Source organism: Triplophysa dalaica, chromosome 6 (genome assembly GCF_015846415.1).
Source record: "Triplophysa dalaica isolate WHDGS20190420 chromosome 6, ASM1584641v1, whole genome shotgun sequence".
Taxonomy (NCBI): domain Eukaryota; kingdom Metazoa; phylum Chordata; class Actinopteri; order Cypriniformes; family Nemacheilidae; genus Triplophysa; species Triplophysa dalaica.
The window spans coordinates 1,989,497-2,011,363 of NC_079547.1; the positions used below are offsets into that span (position 1 = coordinate 1,989,497).

General features: G+C 38.7%; 3 protein-coding genes across 6 annotated transcripts in view; all 3 read left to right on the forward strand.

Moving 5' to 3' along the window:
* The window catches only part of myh11a (myosin, heavy chain 11a, smooth muscle), a 29,687-nt gene extending 24,899 nt beyond the window's left edge, over positions 1–4,788 (forward strand). For 2 of the 3 annotated variants that reach the window (XM_056750567.1, XM_056750568.1), the window contains 6 exons: positions 150–238; positions 579–702; positions 808–1,016; positions 1,471–1,579; positions 1,835–2,007; positions 3,644–4,788. In XM_056750567.1, coding sequence (XP_056606545.1) covers positions 150–238; positions 579–702; positions 808–1,016; positions 1,471–1,579; positions 1,835–2,007; positions 3,644–3,788 — 849 coding nt within the window. In that variant the 3' untranslated portion in view covers positions 3,789–4,788. Of the gene's footprint in view, positions 1–149; positions 239–578; positions 703–807; positions 1,017–1,470; positions 1,580–1,834; positions 2,008–2,217; positions 2,251–3,643 lie in introns of all 3 variants that reach the window. The other variant, XM_056750569.1, reaches the window with a different exon arrangement.
* Positions 4,789–7,254: 2,466 nt separating this feature from the next.
* On the forward strand, positions 7,255–10,518 carry pglyrp2 (peptidoglycan recognition protein 2). Its single transcript, XM_056749779.1, has 5 exons — positions 7,255–7,469; positions 7,858–8,712; positions 8,807–9,017; positions 9,641–9,935; positions 10,307–10,518. The coding sequence occupies exons 1-5, from the start codon at positions 7,406–7,408 to the stop codon at positions 10,346–10,348; spliced, it is 1,467 nt and encodes a 488-aa protein (XP_056605757.1). The 5' UTR covers positions 7,255–7,405; the 3' UTR covers positions 10,349–10,518.
* Positions 10,519–10,666: 148 nt separating this feature from the next.
* rasal3 (RAS protein activator like 3) lies at positions 10,667–21,665 on the forward strand. Of its 2 annotated transcripts, XM_056749775.1 has the most exons (18): positions 10,667–12,024; positions 13,932–14,071; positions 14,185–14,263; positions 15,723–15,790; positions 15,933–16,018; positions 16,106–16,232; positions 16,342–16,440; positions 16,717–17,376; positions 17,450–17,594; positions 17,671–17,815; positions 19,288–19,524; positions 19,653–19,854; positions 19,966–20,057; positions 20,156–20,423; positions 20,540–20,650; positions 20,840–21,030; positions 21,115–21,199; positions 21,292–21,665. In XM_056749775.1, the coding sequence occupies exons 1-18, from the start codon at positions 11,487–11,489 to the stop codon at positions 21,379–21,381; spliced, it is 3,363 nt and encodes a 1,120-aa protein (XP_056605753.1). In that variant the 5' UTR covers positions 10,667–11,486; the 3' UTR covers positions 21,382–21,665. The 2 variants fall into 2 exon arrangements, with proteins under 2 accessions (XP_056605753.1, XP_056605754.1); XM_056749776.1 differs by lacking the exons at positions 10,667–12,024; positions 13,932–14,071; positions 14,185–14,263 and adding an exon at positions 14,660–15,081.
* The last annotated feature ends 202 nt before the right edge of the window (positions 21,666–21,867 follow it).

Consider the following 21,867-nt stretch of genomic DNA (forward strand, 5'->3'; position numbering starts at 1 on the left):
TTAATATCGCATAAAATAATACATTATATACATACATAAAAACATACAATACATAAAAAACAGGATTGATCTAATTTCCATGCAGATTTGACATTATATATCATAGATTGATGATAGATCTCTTAACAAATGTAATTCTTCGAATGTAGGATATGGCAGCGGCTGAGAGAGCTAGGAAGCAAGCAGAATCCGAGCGAGATGAACTGGCCGATGAACTCGCCAGCAACACATCTGGAAAGTGAGAACTGCTAAATGACTCCCTCATAAAACATCACAGAAATATTCTAATCCTGTGGAATTCAGGATAATCCTGTTATATACTGACTTCGGATGGCAGTTGAAATTAATACGCTAGACGTACTTGAGTGCGACTAAACTGTGAAAAACTGTTTGTTCAGGAATGCAGTTCTAGACTTTAGTTAGTTGAAATATCCCACATTTCAGCTCCTTTAGACATACCGGCATAGTTTGTATCACAGTACTCTTAATGACACACCCATGTACTCAAAGCATGTGGGTCTAAAGTTAAATTAACATTAGATTCAGACTCTAATATTTGGTGTGACTAAACCTTCAAGGTCTGCGCTGTCTGATGAGAAGAGACGTCTAGAGGCGAAGATCCAACAGCTGGAGGAAGAGCTTGAGGAGGAGCAAGGAAACATGGAGATGCTGAATGACAGACTGAGGAAGAGCGTCCAGCAGGTACACATTATGTTGGATCTAATAGAATTTCTAGTGTAAAAAAATCAGGACAGTCACTTGCAAATCTCAAGGAAGGGGTTATACAAAATCATCCTTATCTTCCAGGTTGACCAACTTACCAACGAGCTCCAGGCCGAACGCACCACATCCCAGAAGAACGAGAGTGCCAGACTGCTGATGGAGAGACAGAATAAAGAGATGAAGGCCAAACTTCAGGAGATGGAGAACCAAGTCAAATCCAAATTTAAGTCCTCCATCACTGCTCTTGAAGCCAAAGTGGCTCTACTGGAAGAACAACTCGACCAGGAGAACAGGCAAGCAGTTCACAATAATAATCTTTTACATTGTAGTCCATTTATTTGAAATATTTAGCATGTTTGGGTGCTGCTGCACGTCCCTCTGTGTGTTATAAGCAGAATGTAAGAGCGATGTACACCCACTTATATTACTAATGCGCTCTTAAATTAACCAAAAACATATTGCGCCATTGACTTTAGACCAGGTATAATTTGGTCAGTGGCACAGTCTATTTAAGTTGCCTCAATATAGCAACGTGCCGACAATGCACAGACCAGTATCCCCATGGGTGCACAAATAGGTGCAAATGGACGTGAAAACGATAACTGTCGGGCCCTAAGTCACTATGCGAAAAAGCAATAAGTATGTTTTTGAATATGGTGATTATATAATAGAACAAGACTATGTAGTCTATAGTCATTTTTTATGATACGGTTTGATTGTAACGTAGTGATTTTTTCTCAAATGCAGAGAAAAGCAGAACACAGCGAAGGCACTTCGCCAGAAGGACAAGAAACTGAAGGATTTCATGACCCAAGTGGACGATGAACGCAAACAAGCCGAACAATACAAAGACCAGGTCAGTCATACTTAGAGTCCGTGTAATAACATCATTTTCATCGTTTCCTGCACTGTGAAGTCAAAGAATGTTTTGAATGACGTTAAATAAAACAAAGTCAATTATTCTGTGATAAAAAATATATAACCCAAACAATCCAAAACTGGCACAGTTGGCCAGTCAACTGATCTATGTGAATTAGCTGGGACCATGGTGCTTTATAGACATGATTCTATTTGAGTGAATGAATATGAAAGTTTTCTCCTTTGATCTCAGGCGGATAAGGCCAATGCCCGTGTCAAGCAGATAAAGAGACAGCTGGAAGAGAGCGAGGAGGAATCCCAGCGAATCACTGCCGCCCGCAGAAAGCTTCAGCGCGAGCTAGATGAGGCCACGGAGACCAATGACACCATGAGCCGTGAGGTCAATTCTCTCAAGAGCAAACTCAGGTATGCGTGAAGCTCCCAAACATGTCGTCTGACATCAGAGCGGCTCTGTGCGACGGAGAGCCTTGGACATAGTGAGAATTTGGTAGTGTTATAAATGTATATCTATGTTGGACGACCCTGCTTTTATAGCTTCGCCTTAACACTTGTAAGCACACACTCATAGCATCCGTCTATAAACTTCAAACCGAAGATTGTCTGTCTCTGTTGCAGAGGCAATCCAGAACCCACACAGTGACTATGCAGGTACCTCTGTGCTCAAAAGATGACACAGATGCTGTACTTTTCACAGAGCTTTAATTTTACTTGTCACAAATACATTTCTTGCATAAAAGAGTGAAATATGGTTTATTACACTTTAATGTTTTGCACCGAACAAACATAATGTGAGGAGAACATCAGAGGAAAGTCACGGACTGCACGAGCAATAAAGTAATGAGAAGTCCATGCTATATTGTAAATAGTGTGCAATGTCACAGTTAGACAGCATTATTACAGGTGTTGTGTGTAATTTTTGAGGGGTTCTATTGAAAGAAATTTAAATAAAGCGTTTAATTCCAAAATGAGATAGCTCCGTTTTTTTATTTTTCAATAATTACGTTTTTTATAATATTATATGCTTTATTGTGTTAATTAGCTGTATTTTTTGAGTTATTATGGCCTAAATCAAAACACACCAACTAAATTTGATTTATTTGAAAACGGATCATTTTAGAAAAGAAATCTCATTTTGGAACCAAACTCTTCAAATATAATATACATTACTATTTCTTCAGAGGTGTTTAAAGACCTTACGTAATACCTTAAAATTAACTATTTCTATCTACACACACCGCAGGCTCCCTTATTTTTACAGTAGCCCTAAATGGACAAACTGCTCTATGTCGTGTGTTTCATTAATACATTATCTTCTTCGGCAAAGAAGTCGGAAGGTGACAACATCTTAGTCCTGTGTCAGCCACTGTAGTGCTTCGAAATGGAGGGGATGGAGTGAGCCGTTGGTTGCAATTTACAACCTCACCTATAGATGCCGCTAAAATCTCCACATTGCTACTATAAGTTTGACACAAAACTACATCGTACATACCACATATTTACAATATAGCGTGGTCTCCTGCAGCTTATTGCTTTTTTGCAATGGTTGGTACATCACAAAATTGACATAAAAAATGTACACTATGTAGTAGTTATTGTGTTTCAACCCATTCGTTCATTGTAATTCACTTTGGCACTCTAAATTCATTACACTTCAGGGTGAAAGCTTGCGTTAAAGCTTATACTTGACCATATTTCCCTCTGTCTCAAAAAGCATGGTTCAGATTTGAGAACCAACCTCATTTAACCTGTACGGGTTTTCCAATGAGGTGCTAACGCTACCTTTAACCCTCTACAAATCTAACTAGATGACCAGTGTTTTCCACTTTAAAGGAAGCACTTGTGGCTGTATTGTGGTGGCATGTCAACATATAAGGATGCAGAAAGGTGTTTCAGTTTTACATTTGTACTTACAGCTGCACTTAAACTGAAGTCCTACCACAGTTATTTTTGGACCAGGTGCTGTCTACCACAGACATCTGTTAAAAAGAGTCAGTGTGTGCTTTCCAGTGCGTTCATGCTAAGATTTGTTGTAATATTTTAGGCGAGGCAATGAACCATCATCCTTCAGCAGCACACCGAGGCGCACAGGAGGCGGCAGCCGACGGGGAATGATTGACAGCTCTGACGCAGCGGATGATGACGCAGACATGCAGAGTGACTACAATGGAACCAAATCTAGTGATTAGACGTCTCTCATCGTGCTATCCAGACACGCTATTCCTTTCTTTCAAAAACCTGATCGAAGATCCACACATTTTTACAAATGTCATAATTTAGATCGTAGTTATGTTTTAGTTGTTGAATGCAACCAAGCACTGCTGTTCAACCAGGATTTTAACTGTTCTTGATTTAATAGTTTTGTTTTGTTTTGATTTCATTCCATCCAACACAACCCTTACTTTTACACTGACCTTTATGGTACCGTCAATATGCTGATATTTGGTTTATCTCTCAAAAAAATGATTCATCTTTTTTTCCAAATGTTTGTCTAAATGAAACTTGGCTAAGACATCTAAAAATGTCACTATTGAGCTACATAATGGTCCTCAAAGTACAGTATACTGCACGGTCTCTTTTATTTACAGTTGTATTCACGTGATAATACAGATTGGTTAGCAATAAAATTTGATCTTTGGACAGGTTTTGCAGAGCAGTCGTTCTGGAGGACACTTTGGTGACAGGGTTTTTTGTTCGTGATTTTTCTGAACTTCATTTTTCCATTTGCAGACATGAGACACCTGGTTTATATGCTTGTTGAGTTTGAACTCTTTCAACAAATTTAAAGTTTTCCTCAACTGTACCGTACAGAACTATAATTTCGACAATTATACATTTGGAAAATGTATTCTATCCTTAAAAAATTCTACAGCTTTTAAGTTCATTTTATGTTTGCCATACATATTATATTATAAAGAAACTTAGACAAATATAATATGTTTGGCTCTCCTATAAATTTTTTAATATATATAAACACTGTTAAAACGATGAAATATCCTCTCAAATAGTTGTCTTTTGACAGACATTACCTGTGAAGGAACGTTGAATTATATAAAATGTATATGTAAAGCTTTATTTTCCCAACCGTTTCACTTGTCACGAGTAATTTACATTGACAATAGGTCAATTATATGTACTTTTTATGTATTTGTGAAACCACTTGCACATGAAATAAAGTCCAAAAATGTATTCTGTGTTTTTGCCCTTTGTTATCATTTGTCAAATTCCGAGCATTATTTATTTGATAGCCTAACTATTTTACACAACCTATCCAAATGATTAGAAACATCTAAGATTGTCTTGTATTTGGTGTGTGTACTGTAGCAACAGTATGCAAATCATGCCTTCTAGAGTTAGCCAACTGTTCAACAATACAGCCTCCCAAGTTCTTCATTTTTAATTATTATATTATATTAATTATACCATATTATATTATATATTAAATTAATTATAGATGAGCCTTATTGCCGGTAAGTTGATTGGTGATAACCCCGACATTAGGACATTTTTCTTTACGCAATTTGAATCAGCTCTCGCGATAACTCAATGACGTCATAAGGCGACCGGTCTGCGCAATCCGCAGCACAGCACGAAGTCAAACAAGTCTCGCACAAATAAGGTCATGAAATCACAGTGCATGTTTAAAGCGTTTACTGTGCTTCTTTTGGAAAGATTTCAACAGGTAAATATTTAGTTCTGCTCTTGAAAATCGAGGCAATGTGTGCTCATTCTTCAGGCAAGTGCATGCACATATTTAATATTAAATTAAAGTAAGCTTCATTCTCATTTGCTAGCATCGCAAGACCGCGGTGATGTTTAAAATATATTTTAAAACACACACATAACTAACCCGTTGAAATAAATAACTTTACGATATACATACATATACCTCACATATGCTTGAAATTTCACAAGGTGACTACAGGCACGCATGCGTCAGATTAGCTCCGCCCTTTTCATATTAGGCCCCAAGGGATAATCCGTTAACGTTAGTTTTATAATTAGTTCACTCATACAGATGGGTAGATTACTGGGGAATTTGTGTAACAAGTGTATGTTTTATCTTTACCTGGTGTTCCTATGTTTCCACAACACTTTTCTTCTTAAATTTTAAAACATTAAAATAATAAAAAATAAATAACAGTATATTCAATTATAAAAGTACACGAAGAACTAGAAGTTCGTCAAATGCCTTTATACTCAATGAGAAAAAATACAACAGCACATGTAGTTACAACATGATGGTTAAATAATAGAAAAAATACTTTACAGTGTAGATATAAAGTAATTTACAAAGGTACAAAAAGTAATCTGATGGCAACGTGACAAAAATCTTATAATCAAAACCATAAACCAAAAACACTGGATTACAAATGACAGGTACACACAGTCACAAAACAACAAAATAACGTTGTGAAAGATTAAATGTATTTCGTGCATGTGATTAATATCTTATACAAAATCCAATTTAAACAATGGTGAATATATACATATCGTTCACATGAATTACCGTTGTGAACCAAAATGTTGAAAATAGATGAAATATTGTGAATGCTGGGCATGGACAATTCAGCTGCACAAATCTAATTGAATTTCTGACTAATGCAGTTTCGCACTGAATGTTGTGATTTGCACTAATCGTGCAAATATTATTGCTGGACTGGGAAGATTAACACTGTGCTTGAACAATACATAGAGAACATAAATGCATGTAAAGAAAAACTTGTCAGACTCGCACTCGTGGGTTGTAAACAAAATGTTTGCAAACAAAAACATGTTAGACTCGCTATCGTGGGTTGGTTGCAGTGCTCGAATAGAAAGGGGACTGGGGGGATCCGGGACCCCCCATAAGGCATTAGGGACCCCCCATAAGAAGTAAAAAATAGACTTTGGGGTGTCCCTCAGATATTTATATTTGAGCAAAAATTATAATGACAAATTTGATTAAATTAATGCAATGGATATGGTATATTTTGTGAATTCACTATTTACAATAATTTATGTTAAGTTTGTTTATGGGCTAGTTGTCATGTCTCTTTCAATTTGAATAGCCCCGCCCCATATCTAAAGACCGCTAAACGCAGTGAAAGAAGCCTGGTCTTTTCTGTAAGCCTGTTTTTAAGTAATAGTATATAGTTATGCATATTATTATCAAATATATTGTGTATTTTGTATAAATTGTATATTGCGAGACTAACCCCCACCAAAAAAAGTCTTATGAGGGGGACCCCTCAATTCGAGCACTGGTTGGTTGGTTGTTTTAACAGTTAAAGTGATAGACTCAACAAAAATAAAAAAGTAATATGTATTGTAATTTGCAATAATAAATAGTAACTGTACTCTGATTACGAGTATTTTAAAATGTAACGTAATTAAATTACAATTACTTTTGGAACCTGATTATGCATTCCAGATTACAAGTAATCAGTTACTACACAGCTCTGCTCATGTATCCAAATATCTGCAGATATGCTAATCTATCCCACTAAAAGACGGCTACAAGTTATGACCTTTACTTCCCTTATTTCGAGTGAAGCTCTTTGAACAACAAACAAATCTCTGTCATTCACTGCCATCCAAAATCAATATTTGTAGTTCAATTCAGGTTAAGGGGAAGACCTTTACTCACTTTGACATCAAGGTACAACCTCAATCATGCAATCCCTCACACTCCACAATACTGACAAACAAGAACATTTGTCGCAACAGGAATACACCCCCTGACCCATTAGGTTTGAGTATTCAATGTGTCGGCAAAGTTTATCCAAATCGAGCACTTACTGCTGTACACTTGATAGTATTTAGCATGATACCAGGAGCACTATGGATTATTACCTTATCTGGGATATGCTTATGCATTCAGAGCAAGGGTGAGTAAGCAAGCTGTGTTTATTTATTGATTTGTTTATTCAATTAATTTAAATTTCAATTTAAACATTTGATATTGTATAGTTTACCCTATAATGAATATTCTGTCATTCGCTCACCTTCATGTTGTTCTAAAGACGTCAGACTTTCTTTCATTCAGAATGTTTAAGTTCAAGTTCAAGTTGTTCAGGAAAAATGAAAAGGAATTGATAGCCTCAGTCACCATTTACTTTCATTGTATGGAAAAATTATGCCATGAAAGTGAATGGTGACTGAGGCTATCAATTCCTTTTCATGTTTCATGAACAACAGAATAATAAATTCTAAGTGAATTTTTACATACAGACGTCATTTTTTTTATCTGTCTCTCAAAATCACTTTATATTTCAGTCACAGCAGTTCATCTGATGACTATGGAGAACTTTGTAGCTGCTTTTCAGCGCTTGGAAGATTTAAACCCAACTCTGACCCCATTGGATTTGTTGGCGAGTTTACTGTCGACTGTTAGCCAACGTGATAATATGACATGCAGTATTATAGGATCATCGGACAATACCACTGATGTCCACTATACAGATTCTAACAACACTTTTATCACAGAGAACCTGAGTGGGAACATAAATCTCTGTTGGTTCTTCAACCAAGCCATTCATCATTTCATAACAGATGATCGTGAGGAAAGAGGAATCGTTCTGACGCCTGATGGCACGACTGTTGCTCTTTCCCCCCTTCTTTTGGGTGTTGAAATGGGCTTGCAAGCTACAAAGGATGTTACCCAACCTCATGGCATCTACCTGCTCCCCCTGGCCAAAACCCTTGGCCTGTCGTTCCTTCAGTTTCAAAATTCAACACCACCTGAGCGGCTTGGTCCGGACGGTTGTTGGGACAACATATCCAGCCCTGTGGTTTTCACTCTTTCAGAAGAGCCTTCTTTAGCCACCGATGCTGTGGTCCATGGCGGAATGGATGGCGCTATAATTGGGAGACACCTTTCTGTTGTTAATGATTCTGAAGTCAAATTAAGTGAAGTGCTTAGCAGCTACTACTCAGACGGCATCGAGTTAGACCATGGAGTTAGTCACCTGAAGGGGCGCTATCGCAGACAAAATTTTCAAGACATCACAAATGCATCATTGCTTCAGAAAAAGGTAGCGGATGCATTAAACAGTAATCGACGGCGAGAAAACGCTGCGGAGGAGAGTCTTATAGAAGAAGGAATGAGAGAATTTGCCCTGCGATACATGGGTGAGTAAACACACACGCATGCTCTTGCTATGACATTGCTTCAGAAAAAAGATTTAGCCAAATGCATAAATGTAGATTTATTTATTTTTTTTAGACTGTCCTACCATCATTCCAAGATGTGTATGGGGAGCTGCGCCGCCTCGTGTTCCTCTTTCTTCCCTGTCTCCACCCCTGCAGTTCCTGTATATTCACCATACATCCACTCCCAGCAAACCCTGCCTCAACCTTCAGAAGTGTTCTCAAAATATGAGGGAGATGCAACGATTCCATCAGAAAGATCGAGGGTGGTATGACATCGGTTACAGGTGCAACTATTAGCTACTACATGATTGTTAAAGGTATACTTCAACCAAAAAGGAAAATTCTGTCATCATTTACACACCTTCGTGCTGTTTCAAATCGGTATATATTTCTTTGTTCTGCTTAACAAAAAGAAAGATATTAGGATGAATGTTTATGACCAGACAGATTTTTCCCCCCATTGACTCCCATAGTAGGAAAAAATAAAATGGTTGACAAAAGGAACCCAGAACTGTCCTTCATTCAAAAAAAATGACAAAGTAGTTTTCCTACTATGGGAGTCAATGGGGGGAAAAATCTGTCTGGTCATAAGCATTCTTCCAGATATCTTTCTCCGTGTTAATCAGAACAAAGACACTTATACAGATTTGGAACAACTCGAAGGTGCGTAAATGATGAAAGATTTTTCGTTTTTGGGTGAAGAATCCCTTTAATGCATCACTATTTACAGAAATACTGTATAATATCTACACTCCTAAAAATAAAGGAACCTTTTAGACAAGATTTTGAAGAAACATTTCTTCTTAACCATAGTAAAGTGTAGTAACCGTGATTTTTGTTAAATTACTATTTTTTGGAATGGTTGTTGAGTAACTTGCAAGTGCTGTATCTATGTGGCCATCTCAAGTTTTGTGATTGGCTCCGATGGCTACGTCTACGAAGGTCGAGGTTGGATGTCACAAGGAGCTCATACCAGAGGACGTAATCTTGTTGGGTACGGCGTTGCTTTCATCGGCGACTACACCAGCCAGTTACCCTCACGCTACACCATGGAGCTGGTGCGCCATCATCTGGTCAAATGTGGAGTGAGCAAGGGATTTCTACAGAAGAATTTTACCATGCTAGGACACAGACAAGTTGTAAATACAAGTTGCCCTGGAGACTCCCTGTACTCTGAGATTAAGACCTGGAAACAGTACAAAGTATGGAAGAGTCTTTACACTGAAATTACAACATAAAAGTACAACATGGAGTTAAAAGGGAGTGTTCACCAAAAATGCAAATTAATTCGGTCGGCATTATTCTATTATTTTGGTCCGTGGAACACAAAAGGAGAAATTTTGAGAAATGTCTTGGTGGTTTTATGTTCATACAATGGAAGTCAAGAGGGGGCCTGTTTTGGTTGGTTACCAACGTTCTTCGAAATATCTTCTTTTGTGTTCTGCATAAGAAAGAACGTCATACTGGTTTGAAATGACATGAGTTAGATTTTTACTTTTGGGTGAACTATCCCTTAAATGTTGGAATCACTCTGCCATGATAAACCATGTACCTCTCTTTGTCTGTGCCACAGGATACGGATCCTTTAAAGTACCAAAGAGGTGAACCAGTGTGAAAAATATTCATACTTCAAATGTAATTCAAATGGTTTGCACTAAAAAGTTTTTACACAAATCAGGACATCAATATTGGTACGTACATCCGTTCCGTTAATGAAAGTGTGCTGCAAAATGACTGTATGCGAGTGCTGTACATGTGCAAAAATAAAAAGTGTGACATCTCTAATCTTGAATGTTGGACTTGCTTGTGAATATTTAAATGGGAAAAAAGGTTAGCATGTTTTCTACTAGTGTTCACCACGACAGGAAGTGGTTTTCATTACAGGCCCCGGAGTGAGACAGGAAGTGCTGCTGATGTGACAGGAAATGTAACTGTCACTTAACAAAATAACAGGTATTTAGGTTAAATCGACAAGCTCATTAACTTAAATCAAATACTACTCTCATAAGTGTTATAATAATAATCGTGTTTAGCAGTTACAGCAATACTATTTGAATTCAAACTTAAAGACGATATATATATATATGGAGTTAAAAGTATTTAAAACTAGTTACAAAAAGATTAACTAACTTTGGTAACCTCTCAAATTTAAACCCACAAATAAGAAATAAGAATAAAATGTGGGATCCATATTTCATCACTTGTTGGGGATCTGCCAAACATTTGTGCTCCTTTTGACTTTCTGTAACCTGTCTATTTCAACCTGATTCTCCACCCACAAATCGAGTGACTTCCTGAAAGCTGGACGACAAACTCACACTGCAAAAAACGCCTCATAGCTCAAAGCTGAGGACCACAAAACGCTGCACCATTTTAAACTAAATGACCAACTTAGGAGAACATTTTTTGGTATATTAAGGAAGGAATATTTGGTCATCAGTACACCTCTGATTCTGCCGATTTGGGAGAAAAACTTACGGACCACAAGAAGTACATCACGTTCGTGTACGAGAATTGGTGAAAAGTGCTGAGAGAACAGCAAACAGTGAGTGAAGCGGAGGATGAGTTTCAGTGCTTTGGAAACAAACACGGCAGCAGAATCTTGGAGAGGAACAGAGGTACAAAACATCTTCAAAAATCTCTAAAGCTGTAAAGCAGTACAAACTTAGCTTGTCATTAAAAGACATCAGAAACTATAAAGCGTGTTAAAAGTTCTCAAAAGTGGGTCGCAGAGTCGACCTCAAAGATTCAAGATGGGCACCAACAAAGAACCAAGCGTTGAACAGTCAACACCAGATATTGAGGAGGAAATGGATCAGACTCGTGAACAGAACAGTCCAGTTGACCAAGAACCATCCCAATCAGAGGATGGTAAACTTCTCAACACCTACAAGTGGCACACGGGGGCCAAGACCGAGACGGCAGGACAGGGAACTCTCGAGAGGCTTGAGAAAGGGGCTTCCAACAAATGGAGTAAAATGCAAAATTGGCGCAAAGCTCTGAGTGAGGATGCGGGGGAAAAGATGTCGACTCGAGGGGCCGAAAGTCCCACGAAACCAGAGAAATCAGCGACAAGGAAGAATCCTTTCCACAGAGCTCTTTCTGCTCCAGCAGGGTCCCTTCTGTCTTCTGTTTTATCCTCCTCTTCAGCATCTGGGCCATCGAACACTCAGGCATCAGGCTCCAGTGTCCCAGACACAAGTCAGAAGGGTAAATTAAGAAAGTATCTACAAACCGTCTCGCAGAAGTTTAAAAGGCCTCGTCTGCACAGTAGCTCCATCGTAGAGCAAGGTAAAAGTTTTATTAATAGATACATTTTTTATGAAAATGCAAAGAAAATAAAGTCAACTGATATCAAATCCAAGAGGGACTTGTAATGTTGCCCCTGGGGATGCCACATGTTCGGCAACCGAAAATATTCGGCCGAAAATACCAAAAAATAATGAAATGACATGTGAAATGATCAAGCAGCAACCAGTGCAGAGAGAGAGAGACACGCGGTTTATTAAAGGTGGAGTGGTTGATTTGGAAGGTGGCTAACTTTAGCCTGCTAGCACTGAAATTATAATCTCACCCTCTATGAGATTTGCCGTCCAAAGCCACGCCTCCTCCAAACACATGAATGTGTTTCGTAAATCTACGTAACGAATTATAAACTAAATCCATTAAATTCTTCTCAAAGCATGTAAATATATATCCAAAAGAAGAGAGCAACCATGGTATCGTCCTTCAGAACCTTTGCCTGGCGGAGCTGTCTCCATCGTGTGAAAGCTGAACCAACGTTAAATCCAGTTTTTTGCTCTTTCATGATCTAGACGTTTTTTTGTCACTACTTTTTCAAAAACGGTTAGATTTACTTGTTGTCGGTTTTGCAGAAAAGTTTGATTGTCGCTGATTGTCCGCCCTTCTCCCTACATTGACACAGCGGACGGCAGCGTGCTGATGAAATATAATGTCATCTTGAACAGTGTGCGCAGTGGTATGCAAAATACTTTGGCTGAAAATCTACACATGACCAGTCACAGCGTTTGGCCAGAACGTTTTGATTGGGCAAACCTTTTTTTGGTTCTGCTCCTTTCACAGACGATATATAATTATAAAATATTATTTGACCATTATACTTCTTGATTGCTATCAGGATGTAAAGAAATTTCCAAAAACATGATAAAAACATTTTCAGGACAGGATCACCCACCCTGCCTTTAATGCAGCAAACGTGTCGACAGTGTGTGGAGCATTTTAAAGTGTCATAGAAAGACACAGCACAGAACTTGAGGAGTAAATTTCTGAATGAAAGCGTCTTTACCAGCCGGTAACTTGTGTACTTCAGACTGGAGCAGGCGGTCTGACATTAGCCCCGCCGCTCGCGACATCCTTTGACATCATACAGTGGTCGCTTGCACACAGTTCCCTGTACTGAACAACTTGTCAAAGAATGTTCTGGGCATCCCGGCCATGAGTGCACCATCCTGAGAGAATGTTCAGCTTTTGTGGGCGGGGTTAGGAGGAGAGACGTGAACTGAAATTGTTGTCGGTCAGATTTGCTTGCATGGATGTTTTTATTTAAATAATTTTGCTGTGTTGCCTATAATAATCCAACAGTTTCGTTTATAATGTTGAATGACACTTTTTAATGAAGTGTTTTGTTGTAGGCTTACAGAGTACAGTAAATTTACATTAGTTCATTCTTTCAGCGGTCAGTTATAGGCCTAATATAGGCTATTAAAGAAGCTCATATTTGTTTCAATTTAGCCTACTTGTTTTGTTCACATTTGTTTTTCAGTTATGTTGTATTGTATTGAAAAGCAAGACAAAATGATTTGGCCAAACATTTTCCTTATCGTGCATGTCTAGTCGCACTGTGTAAATGGAGGCCAATCTCTGACACTACGAGTACAACAACAGGATGCGCAAGACAGACAGAGCAAACAACCAAAAAATTTCACAACATAATGATTTTAAAATGCAGCAAAGGGGAATTGTCTTGTTTCCTGAATTAGCTATTTCCTTTGTACCATGTGCCTCATTCGTTATTTTCACAGAACTTTAAATGATCATCTGACAAATTATTATACAATATTAACCTAAATGATGTTTAAATTCTTTTTTTCTGTTTGGTGTTTCACCGTGACGTGGAACATATTTCGTGATTTAAATAAAAACAGTGTTGTTTTTTAACTTGTTTATTTTATGAGAAGAGAAAGAAAAGGCTGAGTCTGAGAATGTGGTCCAAGAACCTGTTCGACTCTCCTGGGCCCCCCAACAAGACGTCCCCGTGTGGGACATCAGCAGCTGTTGTCTTCAGGACGGTCAGATCCTTATTCCACGTGAGGAGGAGGTAAATCATATGCTAAATGGATGCGGGTGACTTTCTTTATAATCAGAATAAAAACATTTTATTTTCAACAGTTGACTTAGCACATGTGTTTTATTTATGATTTATCCGTATAGCCCCTGATGAGGGTACAGAACCGGGCCAGCAGTGGTCTCTCCAGCATCAGTCTTCAGAACATCAGTGAAAGTCACACTGGTCAGTATCACTACAAATATTTAATCAATTAGTATCTCCAGTAACATTTTTGTTGTTGTTTTTATTTTAAGATTATTATTAGATTTAAGTGTATTTTACTTAATACAGCTATAATTTACCTAATTTACAGCTATATTCATTGCATTGTGCACTAAATATACAGTAAAATAAATATGAAATATAAGCCAACATTAATTATATAAGAAATATAAGATCATTAATTCACCATTATTTGGCGAAAACTTGTATATGACTCACAAAAAAAGACAATTTGAGAAATGTGGTTTTGTGTTAATGCCTTTAACAAACATTAATAAACGCTGTAAAAATAATTTTGCTCATTCTTATCAAAATGCATTGACTAATGCTAATGTATAAGACAGACATTAATATGAATTGTTATCAACACTTCTTTTATTCGTTTGAAGATCGCCATGGTGTTGCACTATGTGGCAGTTATTGAATCTTTCTGTATCCTGACGATTTGTAACTTGGAGAGATGAGATTTATCATGATTGTCAGTCAGTGACTGTAGTAATGCTTATTAACATATACAGAGGAAATGACTGACGTGGTTGTGTGTACGTGTGCTTGTATAATTGCTTCCTTTGAGTTTCGGAAGATAGCATCGTAACTGGGTGTACCAGAGCAGATGGCGACTGGTACGAGGCTGATGGCTTTTGCTGTCTAAATCATTTGACTAAGCATGCAGGGCATTCACCTTAAAGTAAAAGCCTTCAAAGAGTCTAATCTAAGAAAGCTCATTCTAAATTAAAGCATGGGTTTCAGGCGTTGGTTTGTTTGTGGAGGGGCATTAGGTAAGCCAAACAATTTTTTTACTTTAATATTAAATATTTGACAAGATTTTGATCTGGAAACAGAGAAGACCTTGGAAGACATCTTGGCTCTTAAAGCTTAGTTACCATTAGGCGATTCAGAACATTTGGTCCTTACTTGTTTAATGTTGCTTTGAAAATGTTGTGTCTGGTCAAACTGACAGGATTCCTTTTTTGTAAATGATTTCCTTGAAACTTAAGCACCAATATATTCAAGCTTCAAAATCATAAAGCTCCAAACATGGACCGCATTATTTGCACGATGCAGTTTGTCTTTGTTCAGCTTTTGCAACACATTTGAGACATTGAAGAAAATGAAGTGCAGTTTATGAGATTATCTGTATTTTACGAACCGTTATATTTTCAGTTAAACTGAACGTTTTTGACATAATACATATACGGAGGAAGGAAATGACTGTGCTTCCTGTAAAATCTGCAATTGCTTTGATAATAATCAGCTTTGTGAAACCTTACATCCAACCAGACCCAAATAAATAGTACGACATACGCTCATGCACATATACACATGGTCAATAGTAGCATTTTGGAGAACTTAAAAATATGTATCAACCCTGAGCTTCCTTCTATTTAGATGTTTTTAATACTTGTTTCCTTTTCTCAAGAATTAAACCCAGATTCAGTGGTCTCCCAAAGTGGTGCAAAAAATAAAGTCAAAGATGGCGGAGTCAAAGTAAGTATTAAAAATATCCCTCCACATCTGAGACTGTTGATCATGCGCGTATAAATATATTTACTTGAATAACAACCTTTTTTATTTCAACCCCTTTAATTGTCGAACATTTCTTTCCACTGTTGTTCTTTGATACGGTCAGAATTTGATCAGGCGCCGCTTACAGACTGATGATAAACGGAAAAGCAGCACGCAGCTCAATACTGTAGGACTAAGTGTTGCTGGAAGGTGGGGTATCATTTTTGTTATACTAAATATACAATAAGCCTGTCTTCGGTTCGGTTAGCATGTTCTCATTTGATGTTTTTTATCAAGGAGTGCTTCAAGGGAATCTTTATCCATTCCGGTCAGTGCTGCGAAAAGCCTTGATCTGAGTGCAGATCAGACCACCGTCATCCGGCCTGTCCATAGCTCTATTCTAGGAGAGAAGTACTGTTTTCAAGTGCGTGTCCCTCTGTATATTAAAGTTTCAAATGTTCACTTTCTCATCTTATTTGAATCTCAAATCATGAATATTTGTGCCGTTCTCTGTATTTCGTGTCCAATAAAAGGTCATCAATTCTGAAAACAACCACTGTTTTGGATGCACGTCAGCTGCGGAGCGAGACCGCTGGATCGAAGACTTGAGACGTACCGCACAGCCAAATAAGGTACAGCATATTCTTTAAATGGTTATTCACGTTATTGCTCAGATGTTTCTCTGGAGATTTTCAAGGGACAGTTCACCCAAAAATAAAAAATTATGTCATCATCTAAATCTTGACAAATCTGAGCTCATTTTGGGACATTGTTGACATCTCTTCTAAAACTTCTAAAGACAGAATTTGTCAGATTTCTGACTATTTTTCTAAGGAGAAATGTGATCTCATCAGATGAGAAATAACAGATATGAAGACCCGTAATTTTCCTTTCTCACTGTAATTCAGGACAACTGTGAGCGCACTGAGAACTCTCTGAGTCTTTGGGTCAATGAAGCAAAAGATATTCCGCCCAAGAAGCGATACTACTTTGAGATCCACCTTGATGGTATGCTGTATGCCCGCACCAGCAGCCGGACCGTCGGGAAGTCCACCCAGCGCTCCAGCCAAGCGGCCGACGGAGGATTTGGAACATCTGGTGCAGGTGCCGGAAGCGGTTGCCAGTTGTTCTGGGGTGAATTTTTTGAGCTGGACAACTTGCCCCCTGTCAGCCAGATCACCCTCCACCTCTTCATAGACGAGGACCCCAAGAAGAAGCGTCATTCCAGGGATGAATTGCTCATGCATCCTCTGGGAAGCGTGGCTCTAGCTCTGGCAGACATTAAAGGACGGGCCTATCAGGAGAAGTGGTATCCTATCATTCCCTACAAGCCCCCGGGAGGGAGTTCGGCGAAGGACCAAGTTGGACCGCAAGCGTTGCTTCGCATCAAGGCTAGATTCCAAAACCTGAAAGTTCTTCCTATCGAGAGGTACAAGGAGTTTGCAGAATATGTCACCTTGAATTATGTGGACATGTGCAGTAGCCTGGAGCCGCTCCTGAATGTGCGAGAGAAAGAAGAACTGGCGGGAGCGCTTGTTCATGTGCTACAGAGCATCGGGAAAGCTAAGGTGAGTGTCATTGGCCGCATCTGTAGGAAAGACATGTATACGTCTGATTTCTAAACATGATTTGCACACGCAGGAGTTTTTGATTGATCTCGGCAGTGCAGAAGTTGAGCGGCTGGGTGAAAACGAAGCTTTGATTTTCAGAGAGAACACATTGGCTACAAAAGCCATTGATGAGTACATGAAATTGGTGGGACAGAATTATCTTATTGACACACTTGGTAAGGAAATTTTTACGGAATCTTCATTGCTATATGAGTGCAATGTGTGGTCTTATTTCATCATCTTGACCCACAGGTGACTTTATAGTCAGGCTGTATAATGGGACAGAGAGCTGTGAGGTCGACCCGCTGAAATGTTCGGCTTCGGATCTACCAATCAACCAGAGGCACCTTAAAGACACATGCGGAGACGTTGTGAAGAGAATCACTGATATGCATGAGTATGATATTACTTTCGACATCTGGGAAATTGTGTAATTATGATTGATTGGTTGTACCCAAAAAATATCATTTCTGTCAGTAGTTTCTTGTTCTTGTGTTGCTCCCTTTTGCGTACTAAAAATATAAAGAGTGTATTTTATGATTTATAACAGCACTTTCCCAAGTGCTGTTCATTTTTAGTAAAAGAAAACACTGAAAAATTGTGTCCACCTTCAGTGTTTAGGGTTCATGATCAGCCTCATGTTAGCTGGTGAAATTCCTCATTGTAGAGAGATTCAAAGTAGGGAAGGAAGGAGACAGGAACCGGCAAACATTTAAACATTTAATAAAGTAATAACAGTCGGCGGCCCCTCGCGGCCGACAGCTGGTGAACAAAACAAATACAAATACAAACATGTTCGGGCCCGGTCCTCTCTCTCCGACGGTCCGGTCGCTCGTTCTCTTATATGCTCCCGATCTCCTACGTGATTCGAGACCGGTGCGCGCACAGCTGGCGCTCATTAACAATTACTCACCGGTCTCGAACCACGGTCTCCCCCGCCTACTCCACTACACTAATAAACAAAAAAATGTATTGTGTGATTTTACAGATGTGATCAGGTTTCAGATTGTAAAGGCATCACCCACAAAATTGGGTGACTTTTTTAAAGGAACTAAAAAAACAGGTGCATAAAAAAGGACGTCATACAGTACAGGTCTAAAAAAAGAGTGAGAAAATTATGACAGAAATGTGAATTTAACTCGTTCTTATTGCATCCTTTCATTTTTTCAAGAATTGAAGGGATATTTCACATCTTAAAATAAATATTCTGTCACCATTTACTCATCCTGAGGTTGTTCCAAACCTGTAAAAATGACTTTGTTTTGCTGAACACAAGGGAAGTTATTTGGAAGAATGTCAGTAGTAAAACAGATCTCATCCCCCGTTTACTGCCATAGAGGGGAAATAAATACTATGGGAGTCAATGAGATCTGTTTGGTTACTGACATTCTTCCAAATATCTTCCCTTGTGTTTTAGCAGAATGAAGACATTTATTCACCTTAGGAACTATCTAAGAGTGTGTAAATACTTAAAAATGTACATTTTTGGGTGAACTATCCCGTTATAAGTAATGCTGTCGATTATAGTATAGTAATAGTAATATAGTAGGTTTCAGCGGCAACAACATAGACAAACGTTATGTGGCACAAACTTACCTTTTGGTCGCCCTCGCAAAAAATCAATAACTGTTGAGTAGTTTATATGTTATTTTATACAATTAACCCTTCTATAAAATATTAATTTAAATATGAAATATATTGTTCTATTCAAACCAAACACAGACCAGAACTTCAAGGCAAACTCGCGTGTCCGATGAAACCGTCTATACTGCACGTAAATGAAAGACGTAATTTAAGATTTTATCGAGCAAAATCAAGGCTATCATGTCATTATTTTGAAATGATTAATAGTTTCCTCTCTATGAACAGTTCATTCCCGGCAGAGTTGAATGAGATTTTCTCCAGTTGGGTATGGAATTGTGAGGAGCGGGGCCAAGCGGACATCGGACACCGTCTCGTATCATCGTCTCTGTTTCTTCGATTCCTGTGCCCAGCCATCCTCAGTCCATCGCTCTTCGGCCTCACCCAGGCCTACCCGGAGACGAGCACCCTCCGTACTCTCACTCTGACAGCCAAAGTCATCCAGAACCTTGCCAACTTTACTTTGTAAGTCTGATCTTTAAAGGTGTTGTGTCCTTCAGTATTTTTAACATTCCCGTGCACGTACATCTTACTTGGTCTATAAAACAAGATGTTTTGTTTGTTACGTAAAACACGGGCTTGTATTTCTACAGGTTTGGCGAAAAAGAAGAATACATGTTATTCATGAATGAGTTTCTAGAAAAACATTGGGAGCCCATGAGGGGATTCTTACAGAAGGTGTCTGATCCAGAAAGCGAAATAGCCATGGCTCGATTCGACGGCTATGTCGACCTGCCCCTTCGCCTAGCGATCCTTCACAGTCTACTGGTTGATATTATTTGTCCCATGAAACAGGTTACAGATTTTTTCCGTCCTTCGCTTTCATCTCTCATTATGAGATTTCTGATGTTTTTCTCCAAATTTAATCCTAATGCACTCGTGGGCCTAAAAATACATTGTCTGCAGGACACGATAGACAACCTGAATCCCTTGCCTTCGATCCTGAACAAGATCACAGAATTCCTCGGCCAAGTTGCTCAACGGATTCCTGTTAGCAGGTGAGTTTAAGTTACAATTTTAATGCAACAAGAGCAATTATTTCCAATAACGAATTCTAATTTAGTGTTCATCTTTGTCTCTCTTCTTGCTGAAACAGTGCCTTTGGAGCACCAAAGCCAACGTATGTACCACCGAAGGACCTGGCCAAGTTCAGTCCCTTACATACCTCCATGCAACAGCTTCCAGTAGACACAAAGCCCAGCCAAGGCAAAGGACGTCAGAGGAACCCGGTGCAACGGGCTTTGAGCGTCCCTGACAGACGTAACCACAATCGGATGATAAAGAGACAGGCGAGCAATGAAGAGCTGCAAGCACAGGACTTCAGCAAAGATCAAGAGCATGTTTTCGCAATTTCATCACCCGATGTGAGTACGCAATTGACACATGTTGGATTCGTTTATAGTGATCAATATTCGATACATTTTTTTGTATTAGTGTTATTGGTATTTACATTTGGCTATTTTATCGATTGTGTCCATAGAACATAAAGCCCAAACCGCGGCCGAAACCGGTACCCTGGATAGAGAAAGAGGAACAGAAAGAGCATATCCAAACGACAAGTCAAGTGGAAGAGCAGATAAGCATCGATAGGGTAAGTTCCACACAATGGAAGTCAATGGGGTTTAGTGTTGTTTGGTCGCTAACGCTCCTCAAAATATCTTCTTTTGTGTTCTGCTGAAGGAACTTGCAGGTTTGGAATGACATGAGGGTGAATAAATGAAATTAAAGAATTTTCGTTGTTTGTTATGAATTATCCCTTTCATTTTTTGGTATCCCATAGCACACACAAGACTTGGCCCAGCTGCGTCAGGGCATAGAACAGGTGACAGACCGCGAGTTGGAGGCAGAGAAGCGGTTAGAGGATTTCATTGCGATGAGCCAGAACCAGAACGCACAGCTACAGGCAGAACTTCAGGAGCTCCGGAACCTGTTAGGCATCCGTGAAGAGCAACTGGCGAGCGCAATCTTCAGGTCAGGCAATACGCAACATTAAAAGAATGACGTGGATATACGAACATCCGTATAATATGATAAATACTGTGCGTTTGTGTGTAGACTTGGTGTCATAGAGGAGGAGAGAGATGAAGATGAACGAAAGCTTAATGTCGCTGTGGCTGCGGTTGATCGGCTGAATGTTGTGGTAAGTCATATGGTTTCACCTAGGCCTGGTTGTAAATGCACATTTAATGGGCTTGTATTTGTTAACACTTGTATTTATGTGTGTGAAAACAGGAGGAGCAGCTCGCCGGATTGTTGAAAGATATGCACCAACTCTATTCGGTCAATGATGATGGCTTAAGAACGACTTACATCAACAGCTGATGCAAGACCGGATGTAAACTCGCTACAGTTCCGCTTTTTTACAATGCTTTTACAATGTTTAACCAAATCTACAGTCAATATGACCGCACCGATATACTGTAGTGTCAAAAACATTCATACAAAATTGAAAATAATACAACCATTTCTTATTGAGATCTTCCAAGGCTCATGTTTGACTTCATTAATAATTTTTATCTTGCAAAAAATACAACATTTTTCATTTAATATCCTTACAGACTGTGATTTGTAGATAAAGCCAATAAAATGTGCATTTATCCAAACAAGCTGATTCATTTTTTGGTCTCGTCATAAACGAATCAGCCAACTCAAAGGAACAGACACCCTTTAATTTGTGCAAACTTGTTAAAATAATTCACTTCAAAATTTCTGCAGAATGATAACACTATTAAGAGAAGGTCAATTATTGACAGCATGTAGTACAAAAAAATATTTTTGTCATATTCCTTCATTCTCAACACGATAAAA